Source organism: Enhydra lutris, unplaced genomic scaffold (assembly GCF_002288905.1).
Source record: "Enhydra lutris kenyoni isolate GAN:26980312 unplaced genomic scaffold, ASM228890v2 scaffoldscaffold1, whole genome shotgun sequence".
NCBI classification, from domain to species: Eukaryota; Metazoa; Chordata; class Mammalia; order Carnivora; family Mustelidae; genus Enhydra; species Enhydra lutris.
Window position 1 is genome coordinate 44,801,114 of NW_019154085.1, and position 18,799 is coordinate 44,819,912.

Genomic DNA, 18,799 nt, shown 5'->3' on the forward strand with positions numbered 1-18,799 from the left:
GGGCACCGGGGTGCGCAGACTCCAGAACTGAGGGGAGGGCCCCGCCCCCGGTCGCTACTCGCCAATCAGCAGGGGCGGCGAGTTTCACGCCCGCCCCCCCCGACCGCGCCTTCTGCCAATGAGCGAGGCCCGGGAGGCCAGCTGCCGGGCCCAGCCCCGGCCGGCGCACGCCGCTGTTCGCGTGTCAGGCTCCAAATAAAGTTCGTCCGGGCTTTGAATTTTTTTTTTAAAGCGCCCGCTGCCATCGCGGCCGCCGCGGGCGAGAGCCGCCGAGTCCCCGCCCCGCTACTTCCGGTCCCGCCGCCCGGAGCCGGTGCGGCTGTGAGGGGCTGTGTGTCGCCGCCGCCGGCCGGCCGGGCATGGTGTTGGGTGCCGGGCCCGCCTCGCCTGTCTCGGGGTGTCCAGGTGAGCAGCGCGCGGCCCCACGGCGGGAGAGGGGCGGCCGCGGGCCTCCGGGCGGCGCCGGTACCGCGGGCGGGCCGGAGGGCGGGCGGCGCCGGGGCCGCCTCAGGCCGCGCGCTTCTCACGGCCAGGCGCCGGCGGCGCGGGGCCGGACTGCCTGACTGGGAAAGGGCCGGGGCGCCGGCCGCCGCCGGGCTCGAGGGGCAGCCCGCAGCCAGCGCCTGCTTGTGCCGGCGCCTACACGGCCTCGCTCGCGCCCGCCGTCGCGGGGGAGCCGCGGGCCGCATTGTCCAGAAGGAAACGGAGCCCAAGGTCACCAGCCCGCCGAGGCGGGGGCAGCGGGACTCGGACGCGGGCCGTCCGACTCCTCCGCCTCGGGAGTCCGGCTAGGCCCGGAGAGCGGCGGGGGTGAGGAGGGGGACTCCCGGCTCGCCAACCCGCCGGGAGCTGCCCGGCGGCTGGGGGCGGCCTCAGTTCCTTCGGAGGATTTTACCCGCACGGGGAGCGGGGGGGGGGAGGGTATCTTGGAATGATCTGAACAACAGGTCTTGGATTCTAGACCCGGTTCCGCTGGTGTGTAATCTTGGGTGTGGCCCTGCCCTTCCAGGGCTCAGTTTCCTCATTTGTCACATGAGGGGACGGGCCCTCCCCTGTCTGCAGTGCCTCAGGCCCTGGAGTGGACGCAGGATGGATTGGAGTGGCCCGAGAAGGTTTCTTGGAGGAGATACTGGACCCTGGATAGGAATCTGGTGTCCTGAGGAAGGAATAGGAGTACGCGGTGAAGGGAAGGAGGGCACTCCAGACCTGGATATCATCAGATTAAACAGAAGATTCCAGAAATGGGAAAGCTGATGTTGAGGAGCAGGGAGGAAGGCGGCTTGCAAAGGATTTCTGGCTGGGTATGGGGATGAGGGTGGGTGGTGGGGGTCAGAAGGGTGGGAGAGACCTTCAGAGACAAATCATCACTGGGCTGGCTGGTGTGTGGCTTGAGGACCTCCGCCCAGATTTGCCTGCACTTCAGGTAGTAGGTAGTGCAGGAGGGGGCATGTTTACTGATGAAAATAAAGGGTTGGGCTCCAAAGGTCGGTCTGCCAACCAAGGTGACTCTCCTGCCAGGTGGGAGGTTTCTGGGCCTTGGCATTCTGAAGGAGGAGGGTACAGTGTGGACATTTTTGTGTCCTGATGAGGGCCTCTTTGGCTAGAGAAGTTGGTTGTCCCCTAGTGACCCATCTCTTACTCTTTAAGATTGGGACTTTTCCGCATCAGGAAGATTTGCAAATTTGGAGTTCCTCACTCAGGAGCTGACTGGCTCCTGGTATCCCTCCCTGCACAGGTGACCTGGCCCGATGTTGCCACTACAGGCAGGAATGCCAAGTAAATATGACTTGATGATGAGACCAGTAAATTGCATGCAGGAATCTTTGAACAGCCCGAGAGCAAGTCTCACCCAGAGGAGGAACTAAATGGACTAAACCTGCCGACTGGGACTTGCGGGATAAAGAAACTGAGCATGCTGTTCTGTGCAGCTCATCTTGTCAGCAGAAATGCTGCCCTAACACTGTGTACTCCACAGTCAAGGGGCAGCTCTGGGGCCTTCTGTGGATGAAGCACTGCACTTCGGAGAATCCTGAAGCAACTGCAGGTGTTTGGCAAACTTCTTGACAGTTTGAATAAATCTCTTTGTTCAGATCTCTTTATAGAGAATTAATTTAACAGCTAAGGAAACATTTCCAAATTAGGCCCTAGGTTTATCCCTGCAGTGGCATGCAGTAGTAATACAGATGGTGGACAAATAGGTGGTCAGTATACACTTAGATCTTAGAATGCTGGGGGAGTGGCTTTAGTGTTCTCTTTGATAGACAACAACACATGAGTATCCTTGTCTTTTATACCTTTCAGTCAGTGCCCCATCTATTTATTAAGGGCCACAAACTTGAAGATTGCAAGCCAGGAATCCAGCTCTTAGTGGAGTTGAGTATGAGGCATATTATGCCCACAGAGTAGGCTTCAGTGTGGAGTAGTAGGGGTAGAAAAGAATAAGCAGTGGGAAGCCTGGGTGGCTCAGTCAATTGAGCATCTGATCTGTGGCTTCAGCTCAGGTCTTTATCTCAGGGTCTGGGATCCAGCCCCAAGTTGGGCTCCTCACTCAACAGGGAGTCTGCTTGGGATTGTCTCTCCCTCTCAACACTCTACCCCACCCCGCCACCCCTGTGCGTGCACTCACTCCCCCCCCCCCCAAAAAAAAAAAAAAAAAAAAAAGGCAGAGTTCTCAGACTGCAGTGACACAGAAGAGTGTCTTGGTGTGAGCCTTTGTAAACAAGTCTTGCCTTGGACCCTCCAAGTGGTTCCTTCAGGGCAGGCCCTCAGGGAGCTGGGTGGAGACCAGGCATGTGCCCTGGCACTTGCTTCTCCATGGGGCTCTTTGTTAGGACTTTCCTAGAGTTCTGCCTACGGAACTCTCTTTTATTCATGCTGGGCTTTTTTATTTTTTGCCATATTTGTATTGCCAAGGTCAGCTAGAGGATAAAAACCAATTGGACCTTGTGAAGGATGCTTGTCTTGGTCCATCTTCAGGCAGCCCTAACCAGGTGGCAGGACTGATGTGCTCAAGTCTGGGTGTGTGGTGGTAGACTTGGCTGGGGTGACAAACTCCCTATTGTGATCCCAGTCTGTTTAAGGGATTCCTGACAAGATTATTCCAAGTGGGGGCTGAGCAAAAGAACCTGGCTCTGGATGGTGCTTCTGTTTCTGGTAGGTATAGGCTGGAGCCCCTATGGCTGTTTGTGCCCATCCCAAGCCCCACCCCCTCGTGAAGGTACCAAACCAATACCTCCCTGACCTGGGTAAAGCTGAGATGTGTGTTGGTTATGGTCCAGGCCGCTGTGTATGTTCATCTGGGGAGATGGCATGGTCAAGTGATAATGAAGAAACTAATGTTGGTTTGTTTTCACTTTTGTGTCCACGTTGTTGAGGTATGATTGAAGTACATGAAACTGTACATATTCAAAGTATGCAGTTAGATCAGTTGATGTGTATCTCTATACCCTTAAAACCATCATCACACTCAAAATGTTTGCGAAAACATTTTGAAAATGTTTTTTTCTGATGTTTCACAGAAACTGATGTTTCTGTGGTTACTGCTTCTGGCAACTGAGTGGCCTCATCCCAGCCAGTTCCCGGGCTCCCATTGTCACAGGATCTATATCAGTTTAAAAAAAAAAAAAAAGAGTGCGACTTGGGGGTTGAAGGGGGAAGTCCTTCCCAGATTTGAAATTTTAGGAGCTTGGAAGGCTAATGTGCAATAGAACCATCTTTTGAAGCATTTAGACCAATGATTCTAAAAGGGATTAGTTGTGTGTGTGTGTGTGGGTCATATACAATATAGAAGATCATATTCAGTAGGTTTCTTTTTTATGGCATACATAATAGAAAATAAAATCTGAAAGTCTTTGGAGGAGGGAAAGATACACAGAGTAAGATGATATGAGAAGTAAAAAACCTGGGTGGAAAAAAAAAAAAAAACCTGGGTGAAAAATTGTTAAAAATACCAGTGTGGGAAGCGTATTCTTATTTTAGCTTTCACTATTTTGGCCTCAAACTGAAAGTTTTGTGTTTGGGTCAAGTTTCTAATTTGGAAGTTTTAGATCATTTTTCTTTTGAAAACAATCAGAATGGTATTGAAAGGAAATAATATGAAAGCAACAAAGGAAATTATGGGAATATTGGGCTAGTGAACAGTTTTTGTGTTTTTTTTTGTCCTTTATTGTCCTTCACAGTGAGCTTTCAGTGAGTTTTAGGGGATGCCTGAAGCATAGATGGGTTCGAAGCAGCCACTGAAGAGAATTTAGTTTGGGGCATTAATTATGACTTAATACTGATCTTTATACTGCCTAAAAAATGTAAATAAGACTCAACATAAATAAATGCAAAGATGCTTCTTAAGGTTCCAGCCATACCTTGGTTAGAGGAAGAAGAAAAAGAAAGCATTGCTTTGCTTCTTCCTTCCCAGGGCTGATGCTCCCTTCAGTCTGCAGTGGGCCAGGCACAGGGCACACCACACACACAGGTGCATGGTCCCTGCAGCAGAGAGGGGCACATTTAGCTAGAGCACAGGGGTGGGCCAACATGGAACCCGTTGGTGGAGACTCCCCTAGACCACGAGCTCATGGGAGCTTTGTCACCACGGTGTCCCAGGGCTTGGTGCCCAATGAGTGTTAAATGCATGGCTCTCCCTTCTTAAAATTTTTGTGTACTTTAAAAAATTAGACTTACAGAGGATGGCATGGAGATTTCCCAAATTAATTATAAAGGAATGCAGTCTTACGAATGCGCCTTATCTGCTGAATTTTTCTGTGACTTAATTATAGGAAAAAGTTAACCACCTATGGCCTTGTCTTCAATTTCCAGTCATTGTCTAGAGACGTGTCCATAACCCTGCCTTTGGTCTGTCTCAGGGTAAAGGCAGCAGTAATGCTGACGCTGGCAAGCAAACTGAAGCGGGAGGACGGTCTCAAAGGGTCCCGGACGTCAGCCACGGCCTCCGACTCCACTCGGAGAGTGTCTGTGAGAGACAGGCTGCTTGTTAAAGGTAATGTAATCCTTGTGAGCTGGTGTCTCTCCTGTAACAAAATGAACTCTCACTGGAGGCTGTTTGGAGATATGATGCACCCATTTGCTGAGTGGGAATACCTATTTGAAAATATCTAAAAATATAATTGGCTATCGCTTTCAAAGACTTTGCACTATGGGAATACTGAGGACAAGAAAATGTGGTACGTCTTACACACTTGGAATATGCTCTCTAGAGGCTGCCAGAATGCCTATGGGAGGACTCTGGTACTCTGGTCTCAGTGCTGTCAGTGTCTGGCTGGTTGTGGGCTGGGAGTGGGGAGGGGGGTGTATCTTCCTTTCTTGTGCTTAGTCCCAGGGACTTCCAGACTCCCTCTCTTAATACCTCAGCACCAGTTTCTGGTCTGTAAAGGGAGGGAGTGGAATTCAGTAATCTCTAGGATCCTTCCGTACCTTATTCAAGTCATAGCCTGAAGAGAGCCTTGTACAACATTAGTTCCCTTCACAGAATTAATAACTGAGAATCCTAGAGCTGTAGTCTTTGGAGAAGGGTTTTTATAGTGTGTGTGTGAATATGCATGCGTTTGGCATTTTTGCATTCATTCATTAATCAAACTTGTAACTGTCAAGTGCAAAGGCAGTTTCCTGGGGTCATGAGGACTACAGAAGAGGAGGAAGACAGAGTTCCTGCCTTAAGGAGCTTAGAATTTGCAGCACTTTTTACTTTATGGCACGTGTCTACATTTCTTAAGTGTAAAGGAGCTAGGAAGCAATGAGCTATACAGTTGGTTAGGACTGCCTGTTTTCATGTTGTATCAGGTAGACACCATGAGTTGGCTGGCATCTGTGTGTCCTGAAACAGACAACGGCAGGAGAGCTGGTGTGGGTGGATGCACTGTTTGTCCTCGGGAACAAGGCACTGCTGAGCTTGGCAGGAGTGGCACTAGGAAGGCATCAGTTTTAGGGAGTCTTACGTGGTGCGCTCTTCCTTATTCTTTCTGCCCCTGAATCTGGCCTTGGCGCTGGTTTATCCAGCCTGATGGATGATTGGCTAATGATGGAGTAAGAATCATTTCTTAGGTTTTGACATTACCCACTATGTCAGACTGAATTCATAATTTGTGATGTCACTGCAGCGGTCAAGAGGGTGGAACATGAGCTACCGCTCCTCGCTTGGATGGTCCCGATACAACTTGAGTCTCTTTCCCAGATGCTGGCTCAAGGGTTCCATCTGCGGAGGAAGCCAGGATCCAAGCAAGCTGGGGAAGGGGTTTGATGTGATGTCACGGTCCTTAAATGGAGGGTGTTTAGTGCCCCGGAGCTACAGTGAGGAAGGCCCAGATAGTAGCTACGGAGGAGCAGGTGGAAGCAGCGAATAGGCTGTCCTCTGTCTTCTTCACTATGTCCTTGTCGAGTTTAATAGCTTTTGTACACAGGGCACTTGGAACCAGGCCCTCCGTTGGACACTTTATAGGGCACTTCTTGTTTGACTTTTGCTCAGCCTTGCCAGGTGGGTGGTTCATTCTGGAGCTAAAGGACTGAGACTCAGAGAGGTTAAGAAATGTGCCCAGATTACAACTTTTTTGTAGCAGCACAGCCAAACCCACATTCTGGGGGTGGGGTAGGCTCTAGGGAGCAGACCGAACAAGCAGAAACTGAATGAGCAGAAGGGCACATCCACTGAAGAGAGCATTCAAGGAGGTTCAGGGGCTTCTGCACATGTCCACCCTGCTCAGGGATTCACCTGTCAGCTCTCAAAGGGCTCTAGGGCCTGATGCAGCCCTGGGGAGCCCATGGAGGCTCATAAGGCTAGACTTCGCCCCCGCTCCCAGGACAGATGTCTTTGGCTGGGTTTACAGGGCCTTGCTAAGGTCCTTTGACTTTGTGAGACTCATCAGAGAGAGAGAGGTGCAAAACCACCTTGTGGGGCCACCTGTTTCCATCCTCCCAGGGCACTGGTGATGATCAGGTTTCTGGGGTAGTTGTAGGCAGCAGGGCTCAGTGTAACACACACCTCATGTGGCCTGCTCCCTCTTTCCTCAGGGGACTGTTGGACCAGGCTGGGCTGGCTGAGTGGTGAGCAGTTGGGCATTTGGGGAGTGTGGGTAGAGAGCAAGGGTGGGCCTGGCCTGAGAGAGGGGGCTGTGAAGAGCAGATGTATAATGAAGGATGCTCTGATGGTCCATGATTGCCTGATCTGCACCTAGAGCACTCCTTTGCTTGGTTGGATTTGGGGGATGTCTTCATTCTGGGGATTTCGGATGACAGAAGTGGTGTGTGGAGTCCAGGAGTCCATGGCCTTGTGGGGCACTTGAGGGGTGATTATGGTGAAGTTCTTTCTAGGGAATGTCCCCTTTGGGAACTTGGAGAGAAGTTGGATGTCTGAATTCAACAAGATTGCTATAGTCAGCACTGTTCTCCTGGTCTGTGGCTTTGGCTTATGTGGGAGTGTTACTTAGGACGATCATTAGTTTGTAGAAAAGTGTGTTAATACGTCTTGGGATTCAGCGCCATAGGCTGGATTCCTAGGATTGGGGAATTTGGTATCAGGATAGTTAAAAATGAGTATCCCTGGGACTGATACCCATGGAGGGAGGTGAAGGACTCAGGAACAGGCAGAGCAAGAAATCAAGCTCTGGGGAAGGCCCCAGACAGCTTCTGCTTTGGGCAAGCATAGCCTTCAGAGCAGTCCCCAGTCAAGTGAGATGGTCAGGTTTTCCTGCTCTGCATGGATCAGTTGCCAGAGGGGCTGCCCTGAGAGGAGTGAGGCGCCTGGGGTGAGGGGGTCTGTGCAATCTACACAGTCCTGGAAGGACTGAGAGCTGAAGGCCATCTGCTAAGAGCCCTGTGGAGGTCTGAGGAGGCAGGGAGGGTATGTGTGTATCCCATGGCCCAAAGGTACAGGATCTGGCTTGGTGCAGATGGCAATAGCGTTGAGCTGATAGATGGGGGAGATTGGAGGTTGGCAGGAACAGTTGGTGCTAACGGTAAGGGCTGGTAGTGGCTGCAGAGCTGTAGCTCCTGTTCCTTTTCTTGCCTTTGGAAGGCTGGAATCCACTGTCCATGGAAAAACCGTAGCCTACCTTGGAGCAGCTGGCCGGGGGAGGCCTCTGCTCTGCCGGGACCTTGGTCACAACAGCTTTTCTCTTGCACCCCTTTGGTAATTCAGGGACATCCTCCAGACTGGAACTGGAAGGATGCTTGTAGCAGCAGTCCCTGGAGGGTGTGGAATAATCTAGTGTTTCTGGGCTAGGACTGAGGGCTGCTGTCTGCCCTGAATCCTAGGAGCTGGGGACACTGGAGAGTGTCAGATCTGTGCAGGTCTGGTCCTAACTGGGGAGCTATCACCAGTGTTTTTAGTCACAGGGCAGATCATGCTGAGTTCCTGGTGGACCTTTGTGGGGCCACTGAGTCCATAAAAGTTCTATGTCTGACAGTGCACCCTACCTGCCAGAAAAGCCTAGCAGGGTCTTAGCTAGCCCAAGCTTGGCACTTTTTGTATAATGGGATTATGTGTGTCTTCTTCTTTGATTTCTTCGTTCAGCAGGCATTTGAATCCCTGCTGTGTGCCAGCCTATTGTTAGTGATCCCTAAAGACCCCAGAGGGCTCCAGGCACCCTGGCAGGAACCTTTCACCTCTATTGTCTTTGTTAAATGTGGAGACTTGGATTGAGTTGAGTTCAGGGTCAGTTCTGGAATTAGGGGAGTAAGAGGGAATGAATCTGTGTGTGCCTTTATCCATCCCAGTCCTCACATCTCAGGTGGTTCCTGGCATCTGGGGGTGTGGTATGTGGCCCTCCATGCTCCAGGCTTGGCTGCCCACCTACATGTGCTTCCCAGTGTCCAGGGTGCAGGTGCCTCCTTGGGTCAGCTGCTGTGTCCACATGAGCAGTCATGGGATGGGATAGGAAGGGCCCTATTCCGATGGAGTTCCTGGAAGAGTGGGGGAAAGAGAATCATTTATTGTTCTCCAGAGCTGCTTTCTCTGTGCCAGGCCCTGCCCAGGACTCAGAGGGTGGGCTCAGGGGCTTGCCATGCTGGCAGACTATTCAGAGCACTTAGCAGCACTATAGTATGTATTTTAAAAACCTGAAGAGTGGGGCACCTAGGTGGCTCAGTGGGTTAAAGCTAAAGCCTCTGCCTTCGGCTCAGGTCATGATCTCGGGGTCCTGGGATTGAGACCCACATTGGGCTCTCTGCTCAGTGGGGAGCCTGCTTCCCTCTCTCTGCCTGCCTGCCTACTTGTGATCTCTCTTTCTGTCAAATAAATAAAATCTTAAAAAAAAAAAAAAAAAAAAAAAAAAAAAACCTGAAGGGTGCCTGGCTGGCTCAGTTGGTAGAACTCATGACTCTTGATCTCGGGGTTGTGAGTTTGAGCCCCATGTTGGGTGTAGAGCTTACTGAAACATAAAATCTTAAAAGATAGTAAAAATAAAAATAAAAAATAATAGCTGGAGCAGTGGCCCAGAGAAGAAAAATCCTGGTAAAATGGAGCTAAGGCAGCTGGCTCCAAGGTTAACCTTTAAAAAAGGCTTTGTTGAAGGGTTAACTACCAGTCAGATTGCCCAGGAAGCTTGGTGGCCCCACTTAGGTGTATCTTGTAGCCCAGCAGGGCAAGGAGGATTGCGGAAGACAGACGAGGTTTCAAGTTGACCTCGTCAGCTCGTGTTGAAAGTAGGGGTGGCATGAGGCCTTGAGTTCCATTCACATTGGTACCCTGTCTCTGCTGTAGCAGCTGTGCTGGTTTTCAGGGTTACAGCCTTGCTCCCTCAGAGTGTGGAGGGCGCTGTGAGTGCTCTGGGCCTAGCCTGAGTAGGAGGGCTGATGTGAGGCTCCATGAGGTCCTCAGTCCTCGGCTCTGTGGAGGGGCTATTGCCCTAGTTCATGTGTCTCCCAGATAAGGGTACTGTGTATGGATGCTGAAACTGCAGAAGGGGTGCTTAATGTATGAAGACAGGCGGGAAGCTAAGAGAGAAAGTTCCAGTCAAAGAAATCTGAGAGAGAGTGTTCAGGTGGAAGGAGGTAATCGAGTCTTCTGGAAAGTAGCTGCATCTCTCCCTGGGTGGAATGGCACAGCTGTCCTGCCCCACGGGGCTTGGAGCTGGCTCTTGCCAAGAGCCATCTGTGTCTCTGATTGGCCCTTTGTCTTAGCTCATATTCCCATAGGCAAATACTATAGATTGGGCGGCTCCAGCAACACAGGTTTATTTTCATGGTCCTAAAGACTGGGGACTCCAAGATCAGGGCATAAGCAGATTTAGTTCCTGGTGAGGACCGCTTCCTGGCCGGCAAGCACCGGGGATCTCTTACAAGGGTATTTATCCCGTCGTGAAAGCCCATCCTCATGACTTCTTCTAATTGCTGACCACCTCCCAAAGGCCCCACCTCCTAATACCATCACATGGGGGCGGGGCAGGGGCAGGGCTTCAACATAGGAACTTTGAGGGAACACACTTCCACAGCAGCTTTGGAATGCATTGGGCCAGCTACACAAGGGGAAAGGCTTCTCACATCTCAGGACAGGCACACCAGAAGCTTGGGCAGCTTGCTGTTGAGAGTACTTATTTGTTAAGTGTTTCCTGAGCACCCTGTGTGTGGCAAGCCCAGGGTCAAGTACCGGGGTTGTGGGGCTGGGTCAGACTATACAGCCCTTGCCATGAAGAACGCGATTTGAGGAGCAGCCAGTGGAGAAACAAGAGCACTGTGTTGTGAGGAGCCTGTGGCAGAAAACGGAGAAGATGTGCCATGTGGGGGCCACTGTGGTCATTGGGTGGATTTTGTAATCTGATATCTAAGGGCAGTCTGCTTCAAGTGGGCTCTGTGGTTTGCTCTTTAGTTAGAAAGGAAAAGAGTCTAATTTCTCAGAAGGAAGTTGTGCAGCCTCAGAATTGTGCAAGGTGCCCCCCAGAAAGGCTGGGCTGCTGAGGGGTAGAGGTGTTAGCATCTTGGAACAGGCGAGACTTTAGCAGGTTAAAAATACCCGAACTTCTTGCTATTTTACAGGGAGGAGTTGTGTCCTGCAGTCAGTGAGGTCACACAGGGAAGGGCTGCTGCTTTGCAAAGAGGCCTCTCAGGCATGTGAAGCAATTCGTTGTTTCTTTGGCCATATAGACTTCTTGTACCTAGATTCTAAGGCGATAGCTACTGATATTAATGAATTCTTATTTGCCATCATTTGAAGTGTAGTGAACCTGTGTGTCATTTGTGACAATGCCATGAGGGTATGTGGCTCTTTGATCTTCTGCACTGGACTGAACTGAAGTGCTGAGTATCTTTACTGGAAGTCTTGTGCTCCCAAGATTGTATGTCTTGCCTGCTCTTGGACCCGAAGCCTGTGGAGGCCCTGACTGTGGTGGGGCTCTGCTAGCCCTTGTCCACTCCCCTTGACTAACACTGTACCTGGAAATGCAAGCATAAGCTCATCTTTGGACTTGAATTCTAGACGACAAAGTGAAGTTATTAAATCCATCTACGTAAATAGCTGTGTGGGGATATTTTAACACGGCCAAATATCTTGTAGCAGTTTCTGAAACCCGGGGAGAGAAAGAACTTCAGAGGCCTAGGTTCCCCATCAGACTTCTGGTGGGATGGATCTGTGTAGGACGAGCAGTGTGAAAAGCTTAGCAGGTACTGAATTAAGGGGATGAATGCACAACTGCAGGTTTTACTAAAAATTACTGAATCGTACACTAAAAGTGGGTCTATTTTATAGAAAATTGTACCTTACCACATCTATTTTTTTTTAATTTTTTTTATTTATTAGACAGAGATCACAAGTAGGCAGAGAGGCAGGCAGAGAGAGAGGGGGAAGCAGGCTCCCCGCTGAGCAGAGAGCCCAATGCGGGGCTCGATCCCAGGACCCTGGGATCATGACCTGAGCCGAAGGCAGAGGCTTTAACCCACTGAGCCACCCAGGTGCCCCACCACAGCTATTTTTTAAAGAGGGGGTGCAGCAAAAAACTCCGAATGTGAGTGATGTGCAGCTAGGGCAGAGATTCCCTGCACAACAGTCAGGCTTCCTGGGGACATAAGCCTCTTGCCCCCTGTCCCATCCCTTTGGTGCAGGGGTCTGTTCGGTTGCATGGTCACCACCACATGCTTGGTCAGTGCTTTGCTGTCCTCTTGTGTCCTGACCTCCCTCTTCCCCATCTTTTGGCAGCAGATGGTCTTCTCAAACATTCTGCTTCTGTTTTGTGGCCCCCTCCTCCTCAAATCCTCTGAGCATGTTTTCATTTCACTGGGTGTTCTTTAAAGCTGGACTCCCAGAGTTCTCCCAATTGTAGACGGGACAGACTTGCCAGGGAAAGCCAGTTCTAACGTCAGTCTCTCAAAACAAGGGCCCCCAAGGACAGTTTTTTCTAAGTTCTTACCAGCAAGCTAAATAATGCTATAATAAAAGACACAAATGCATATAGTTGAAAAACATACAGTTTATATAGGGAACATTTATTTTAAAGTGATTAATGAATGAGTCATTTGATAAAATGAGGGCTTTTTTGATAAAACTAATGCTTGTGTGAGCGGCTGGAGCAGAGCGTGGCTCTGGGCCGCATCAGAGCGCTAGCACTGTGGTCTCGGCCCCCCTCGGCCGCACCTGGTTGTCTTTAGTGAGTGCCCTGTCCTGCTCCAAGGAAGGGTAAGAACGCACGTGCCAGTCAGAAAGACAAAACTAAAGATCACTGTGGTCATTAGAAGAAGAATAATCAGTTCATAGGATTCTTACTTATGTTTGGTTTTGTTAAGTGACTGTATTTTAAATGTACCACAACACAAAGCAGCCAAGAAAACAGGCTTCCCAGGCTTGCACATCATCACAAACTTGTTCCTTTGCCAGTCACGCAGCAAGAGGATAACTGTCACTCCTCTCCCGGTGCCCTGCTCCACTGAAGAGACCTGCTCTTTGTCTCTTCCAGGCAGGAGCATCGGGTAGAGCCCTGTAGCCCACACGGCACTGTTGCATTCCCCAGCTCCTCCCTCCTCTGCCCCACTGCACCTTTCTGAGCACCCATTCTAAATACCTGGAACCCAGAGCCAACACAGTTAGTCGGCCCCCTGTCTATACCCAGATTCTCAAATGGCTGCTATTAAAGGTCTGGGATCTCTCAAACCCTTGGCCCCGCAGTAGAGCTATCTGCCAGTCTTCCCACTAATGCGTTAAATGTTCAGCTGTACCACATGATGGCACAGCTTGCCCTCTCCTGCCCACCACTCTGTACTTGACGTGCTTGTATATTTTGTATATTTTGTATATATACTGCTTGTATATTTTGACCACCCATTTGCTTCTTAGTTTTTTGTAATCTGGTTTCCATCCTGTCACCTGCCTTCCTGCTGTTTGTAGTGCCCTCAGCAGTGTCTGATCCACATGGGATGGCCTTGACTGGGTCCTCATTTCCCTTGGATCAGTCTGTCCCCTGAGTCACTGTGTTCCCCCACGTATCTCCTATTTTTCCACCTTTTGTCATGAGGGACGCCCTTGCTTTTGTCTTCTACTCTGCCACACTTCATTCTTTTCACTAGTCTCCCCTCTGTCAGTCTCATGTCCACGGGGACACCTCGGCCCTAGCCATGCACCCAGATTTCAGCTTCCTCCTCCCAGGACTTCCCAGCATGTCAGCCCTCTGCCATCTCTGACCCTCCTGCCCCTCACAGCTGGCAGATCCTTTTGTCCTCCATGCGCTCAGGCACCACAACCCTCCCTGCCTTTGCTAGGCCTTTGCTGTCTTGCAGAGTCCCCATCTCACAGGTCACTGGTCTCTGCTTTGCCCTTTCTAAAGTTGTCCTCTTGAAAGTTTGGAAGCTTGTTCAGAAGTGTCCCTCTGCTCCCTACTGCTGCAGATTTAAGTTGAGAATCCTAAGCTGGGCACTGAGGGCCCTCCGAGATCCTGGCCCTGTTTTTCCTCCTTGTTTCCGGTTGCTCTCTTGCTTTGTACCCATTGCTCTGGCTGCATTGTGTGCCTTCTGGTTTCTGTGCTTGTCTATGTTCTGTGCTTTTGCACATCACTAATTTAGCTTCGGGGAATGCATTCTTCCTCTTCTGCTGGCCTTCATACTATTTATTCTTTAAAGCCTGGCCCATAGACCTCCTTTTTCTAGTCTCCACAGCTGGGGGCAGTCTTTGTGCTCCCAGAACCCCAGAGCACATTCTGTTATGTCTGAGACACCACTGACTTGCCTGCCCACTTATTTCTGGGTGCCCCCAGACCTCAGCTCTTAATAGTCATAGTCGGGGTTGCAGCTTTGTCCTGGCCAAGGGGTGCGGGGCTTAAACACTGAATGAGTGATGACTCAAAGGGCCAAGGCTCCAAGCCCCCCTTCCTGGGGCCATAAGCAAGATGTTAACAGATAGCTGGATAACAGCACAGCCTGGGGCCCCAGCAGGAGGCAGAGTTTTCTCTCACTGGAGAAGTTCAAGCTCTCACTGGGTGAGCCGCAGGGGAAGACAGGTCTGGAAGAACTGTAAGAGACACGAGGTGTATATGTAAGTCACATTCCAAGGGCAGCAGTTCTGCTACGCGGGGGAAGAAGACTTTCAAAAACACTTTAGTGACCGGTTTATCTGTGGGTGATTTCTTTGTGAATTTGAATGATTTTCGTTTATACTAAGTACATTTCAAGGGCCTGTGACTGTACTTCCTGGCATCCTACAAGTACCTTTGTGTCTTTGAAACAATTCAGTGGCTTGAAGTCTAAACATCAGACCCAGGGTAGGTGTTAGTTACTTTGGTCCCTTTTGTTCCTCAGCATTGGGGAAGAAGTTGCCAGTTTAGAGCTGGTGCTTTTATGTGGAGGCGTGACTGATATTAACAATAGTCTTTTTGTTTCCACAGAGGTTGCGGAGCTTGAAGCTAATTTACCGTGTAAGTATAGCATCCCACCCAGACAGTAAGTGCTGCAAAGTCATTGCATGGAGGAGCTTTTTTTTTTTTTTTCATGTTTTAATAACCTTGCATAGCCCAAAGCCTGGTTTTCACGTGTGTTGGGAGTAAGTTTTAATTTTGTGCAGACAGGTAGCAGAATTTTGTTGAGGTTCAGGTGAGAGCGAGATATTTACCAGGAGAGGGGACGGGGTTGGGTTTTGTATTTCTTCCATAGTGTTCTGTCCTGTGTCGTCTTTGAGCGAAAAGATCTATAAATCAGTGACAGATGGTCCTGTTTTCATGAGTGTCAGTGCCACCTTTTTGGTCCAGAAAGTGCTTGCCTATAATGCATCTCCGTGCATGAGCTGGGGTGACTACACCTGTATGTCACCAGGTGTCCTCACTTTGGTCCTCCCCCCTTGGACGCACAGACCCACTGTGCAGTTCTCACTCGTGAGCAAGTTCGCTTACTGGGCAGTTAGCTTGTGTGAGGTGTCAGAGGGTTGCTTTTCTTTTCCTATTATTAATCCCTTGCCAAATTTTAGTAATACCATTAAAGCCTGAAAGTTTTGGCCATTTTAGTATTTTTTTAAAATTAGGACTTTTTATCATCATGTTTGGTTAAAAATAGTTCTGAGGCTGAGGATGTTTATCACTGTGAGTGAGATGTTTTATACGTGGGTCTCCTGGTCTGGGTGAATGCTCTAGAGAGCTTGGTCTCTCCGGCCCACCTGACCCAGAGAAGAGAGGGCCCATTCCTGCCACCAACTACAGTTAGACGGGTGGTAGTGGGTGTGACCTTAAGCGGTTGTAAAATCATTTGTTAAGGGTAAGTACACATATTTTTTGGAAAATTATTTTTAATGTGTGCTATTTATCTATGGGAATGGTGGGTTGTGATATTAAATAGGTTTCTTAATGTGGGTCTCAGTCAAAATGTCTTAAATGTCTTAATGTCTTAAAAATCCCTGAATTGCTTGATCTCAAAGTTTTCTTCTAGTCAGAACTGGAAGGAAGTGTTTTGGGGTTCTCATAAAGGGTTTATATGTACATATATATATATATACACACATGCATATATTTAATCAAGACCACAAAAACTTACTACTTACACACAGTTCATTTTGTCCTCAAATAGGAGTCTTACTGAAATTGTTGGTTTTTAACCCATAGAGAATATTTTTAACCTTCTCTGAAATTTTGGTTTAAAAACAGTTAAACTTTGGGGGGACACCTCACTGGGTCAGTCGGGGGAGCATACACTCTTGAGCACAAGATCATGAGTGCAAGCCCCATGTTAGGCAGGGAGCCTACTTTAAAAAAAAAAATTGCAAAAACAAACTGTGTAATTGGTTTTCAAACCAGGATTTTAACTAAACACCTTAGGTTCGAAAGACATCTCCCTAGCATTTCTGGCTAAAGTATCTGATTAAAGAGACCACATGCTATCTGTTTCTTCTCACTTTCTCCCTGCCCTCTGTGCTATCAGAGTGGGAGAAGTCTAAATTAGTTTATACAAGGAAGCCATGCTTTCCAAAAGTATGCAACTCATTATTCTAAAGAGGAAACAAGAAGCCACCAAAGAAGAACTCTCTAGTATCTTACCTAGTATTAATAATATCTCTAAAACATTAACAAGAAAACAAAATAACCTTGCTATGTAGCAGTGCTACTTAACAGTCATTCAGAACTTGTTTGGAGCTGTGTATATGCAAATTCAGAGACGTTTCTCTGTTGGCAAAAAATACCTCTTTCAGATAGATGGAATTATAAGATGTTAGCCCATGACTGCAGACAGAGGAAAAGCTTTGAACTAAAACAAAACCAGTCTCTAAATTTTTTGTTGTTGTTGTTAAGACCTTTTTGAGCTTTAAAATGTTTGATTCTTTTCAGTACTTGTATTGATTGTTAATCTCCCTTGGTAACTTCTTTATTATTGGGGGGCCAATCTGTTCTAGAAGGATAGATTTCTATGTTTATCCTTCTCCTGAAATGAAGGAGAATGCCGGGTATGAAAACAAAGGAATGCTGCTTCCGCCAATCAGTGAGACATTCCCTAAGCCCTTGTCCTGCATTTCTGTTGCATGGATCTCACTGGAAAGACAGCATTTCTCATTTCAAGTCAAGATTAAGAGAAATGGGGGTGCCTGGGTGGCTAATTGGGTTAAGCCTCTGCCTGTGGCTCAGGTCATGATCTCAGGGACCTGGGATCAAGCCCCACATTGGGCTCTCTGCACAGCAGGGAGCCTGCTTCCCGCCCCTCCCCACCTGCCGCTCTGCGTACTCATGATCTCTGTCTGTTGAATAAATAAATAAAAATCTTTAAAAAAAAAAAAGATTAAGAGAAATGAAGCCCATATACTGTTCACATATGTGGTTCGGGCAAAAGTCTTGAACTTCATGGCTTCCGGCTTCATTATTTATTAAAATAAAAAATGTGACAATGTAATCTCTAAGACCCCTTCTCACTCTTCTAGATTAAGTTACCTTTTATTCTACAATGATTTTCTGAGGGATTGGCAAAAAAAAAGAAAAAAGAAAAGCCCTATTAACAGTTGTTCTGTGTGGTTTTTATGCCTCATGCCTGGCATGTTCATGAAGTAATGAAATGAGGTGTGGTATAGGGAGAAGAGCCATGAACTCGTCTTTAATTTGGGAACAAACCTTCTGTTGATAACCTGTGTGATCCTGGGCTGGTCGCTGAACCTCTCTGGATCTTTGTGTTACTTCATGCTTAAGGACATTGAACTAGATGATCTCTAAGGGCCGTATCTAAGTCTAATTTGAATCGTCCTATTTTGATGAAATTTCATACCATTGTAAAACTAGACAAATATTTTCAGTGGTGGGACTTGTAAAGAATAAAGTCAGAAAGTGACCCAAGGAGTTTAGCATATTTCCTGAGTTTATAAAATAATAGACAATTTCTACATATATTCATCCCCAATTTAGTGGCTATTTATTCCTTGTGTATTTACCATTCTTCGGTATCATTTGTTTGAAGGAAGCAGATTTAGCCAGTTGCTCTGTCTGTGCCACTAGCCCTTAGCTCTTTTCCCAGTGAGAACGCCTTGTCCTGATTCCCCAGACCCCTTCGGATGTGGTGCATTGGACGTAGGGTGTTGCCCTCTGAGCAGAGCATTATTTCACCAGCAAAGCAAACTTAGCTACCAGTTGGTCTGTGAAGACATTTTTCCCCTCCTTTTTAATGCCATGGTAAACTCTAGGTGTGAGTTAACTTCATGGGCACCCTTCTTTTGAACTTCAGTTTACTATGGTGGGTATGAATAAGGATGGTGGTGGGTGAACAGCCCAGAAGTTTGGCCTGGGTTCTTCTGGTTTTGCCATGTTTAGTTTGCCTTACCCACATGTGTTCATCTCCTTGAGATGTGTTTTTCTCTTTTCAAAGTAAACTAGCATAATTCTTGAAGTTAATGGAAAGACCTCAATTTTTAGTGACTGTTTAAAAGTTGAAAGAAACCATCTCAATTTGGAATTGGCAAGTAAAAGACTATATGGCAAAATCACTGGTTTGCAATTTTAGCACAATGGCACGAATATTTGTCAAACCAAGAGCAGGGCGGCGTCTACAAACTCCTTCAACTCCATGTGTGTGTTTCAAGGTCAGCCTCCACATAAGGACTGCTGCCAGCTCTCAGACCTTCCTGATGTGCTGTTTCTTTTGCAGGTACATGTAAGGTGCATTTTCCTGATCCAAACAAGCTACATTGCTTTCAGCTAACTGTAACCCCAGGTAATATTCTTACATACTTAAGTGTTAAAGTGATTTTCAGACAGCAAAGCTGAAAGGCTGCCCAATCTAGAACCTTTGGCTTGATTTATCCTCTCACTTTTGAAAGTGATGACAGTTACAACTATTCCACACGAAGACAAGATAAGTGCTTTGCAGTCAAGAAAGCTGAATACAGGGAATCTGTGGCATTCGGTGTATACTTGGAAATGAAGTA

The 18,799-nt window shown here is 48.2% G+C and overlaps 1 protein-coding gene across 2 annotated transcripts in view; it reads left to right on the forward strand.

Annotated features, from left to right (window-relative positions):
* Positions 1-298: 298 nt before the first annotated feature.
* Positions 299-18,799, forward strand: part of LOC111144277 (ubiquitin conjugating enzyme E2 F (putative)) — a 53,295-nt gene continuing 34,794 nt past the window's right edge. Inside the window, exons 1-4 of one of the 2 annotated variants that reach the window (XM_022498514.1) lie at positions 299-405; positions 4,857-4,990; positions 14,802-14,831; positions 18,520-18,585. In XM_022498514.1, coding sequence (XP_022354222.1) covers positions 4,873-4,990; positions 14,802-14,831; positions 18,520-18,585 — 214 coding nt within the window. In that variant the 5' untranslated portion in view covers positions 299-405; positions 4,857-4,872. Of the gene's footprint in view, positions 406-1,984; positions 2,045-4,856; positions 4,991-14,801; positions 14,832-18,519; positions 18,586-18,799 lie in introns of those variants that run through there. The other variant, XM_022498524.1, reaches the window with a different exon arrangement.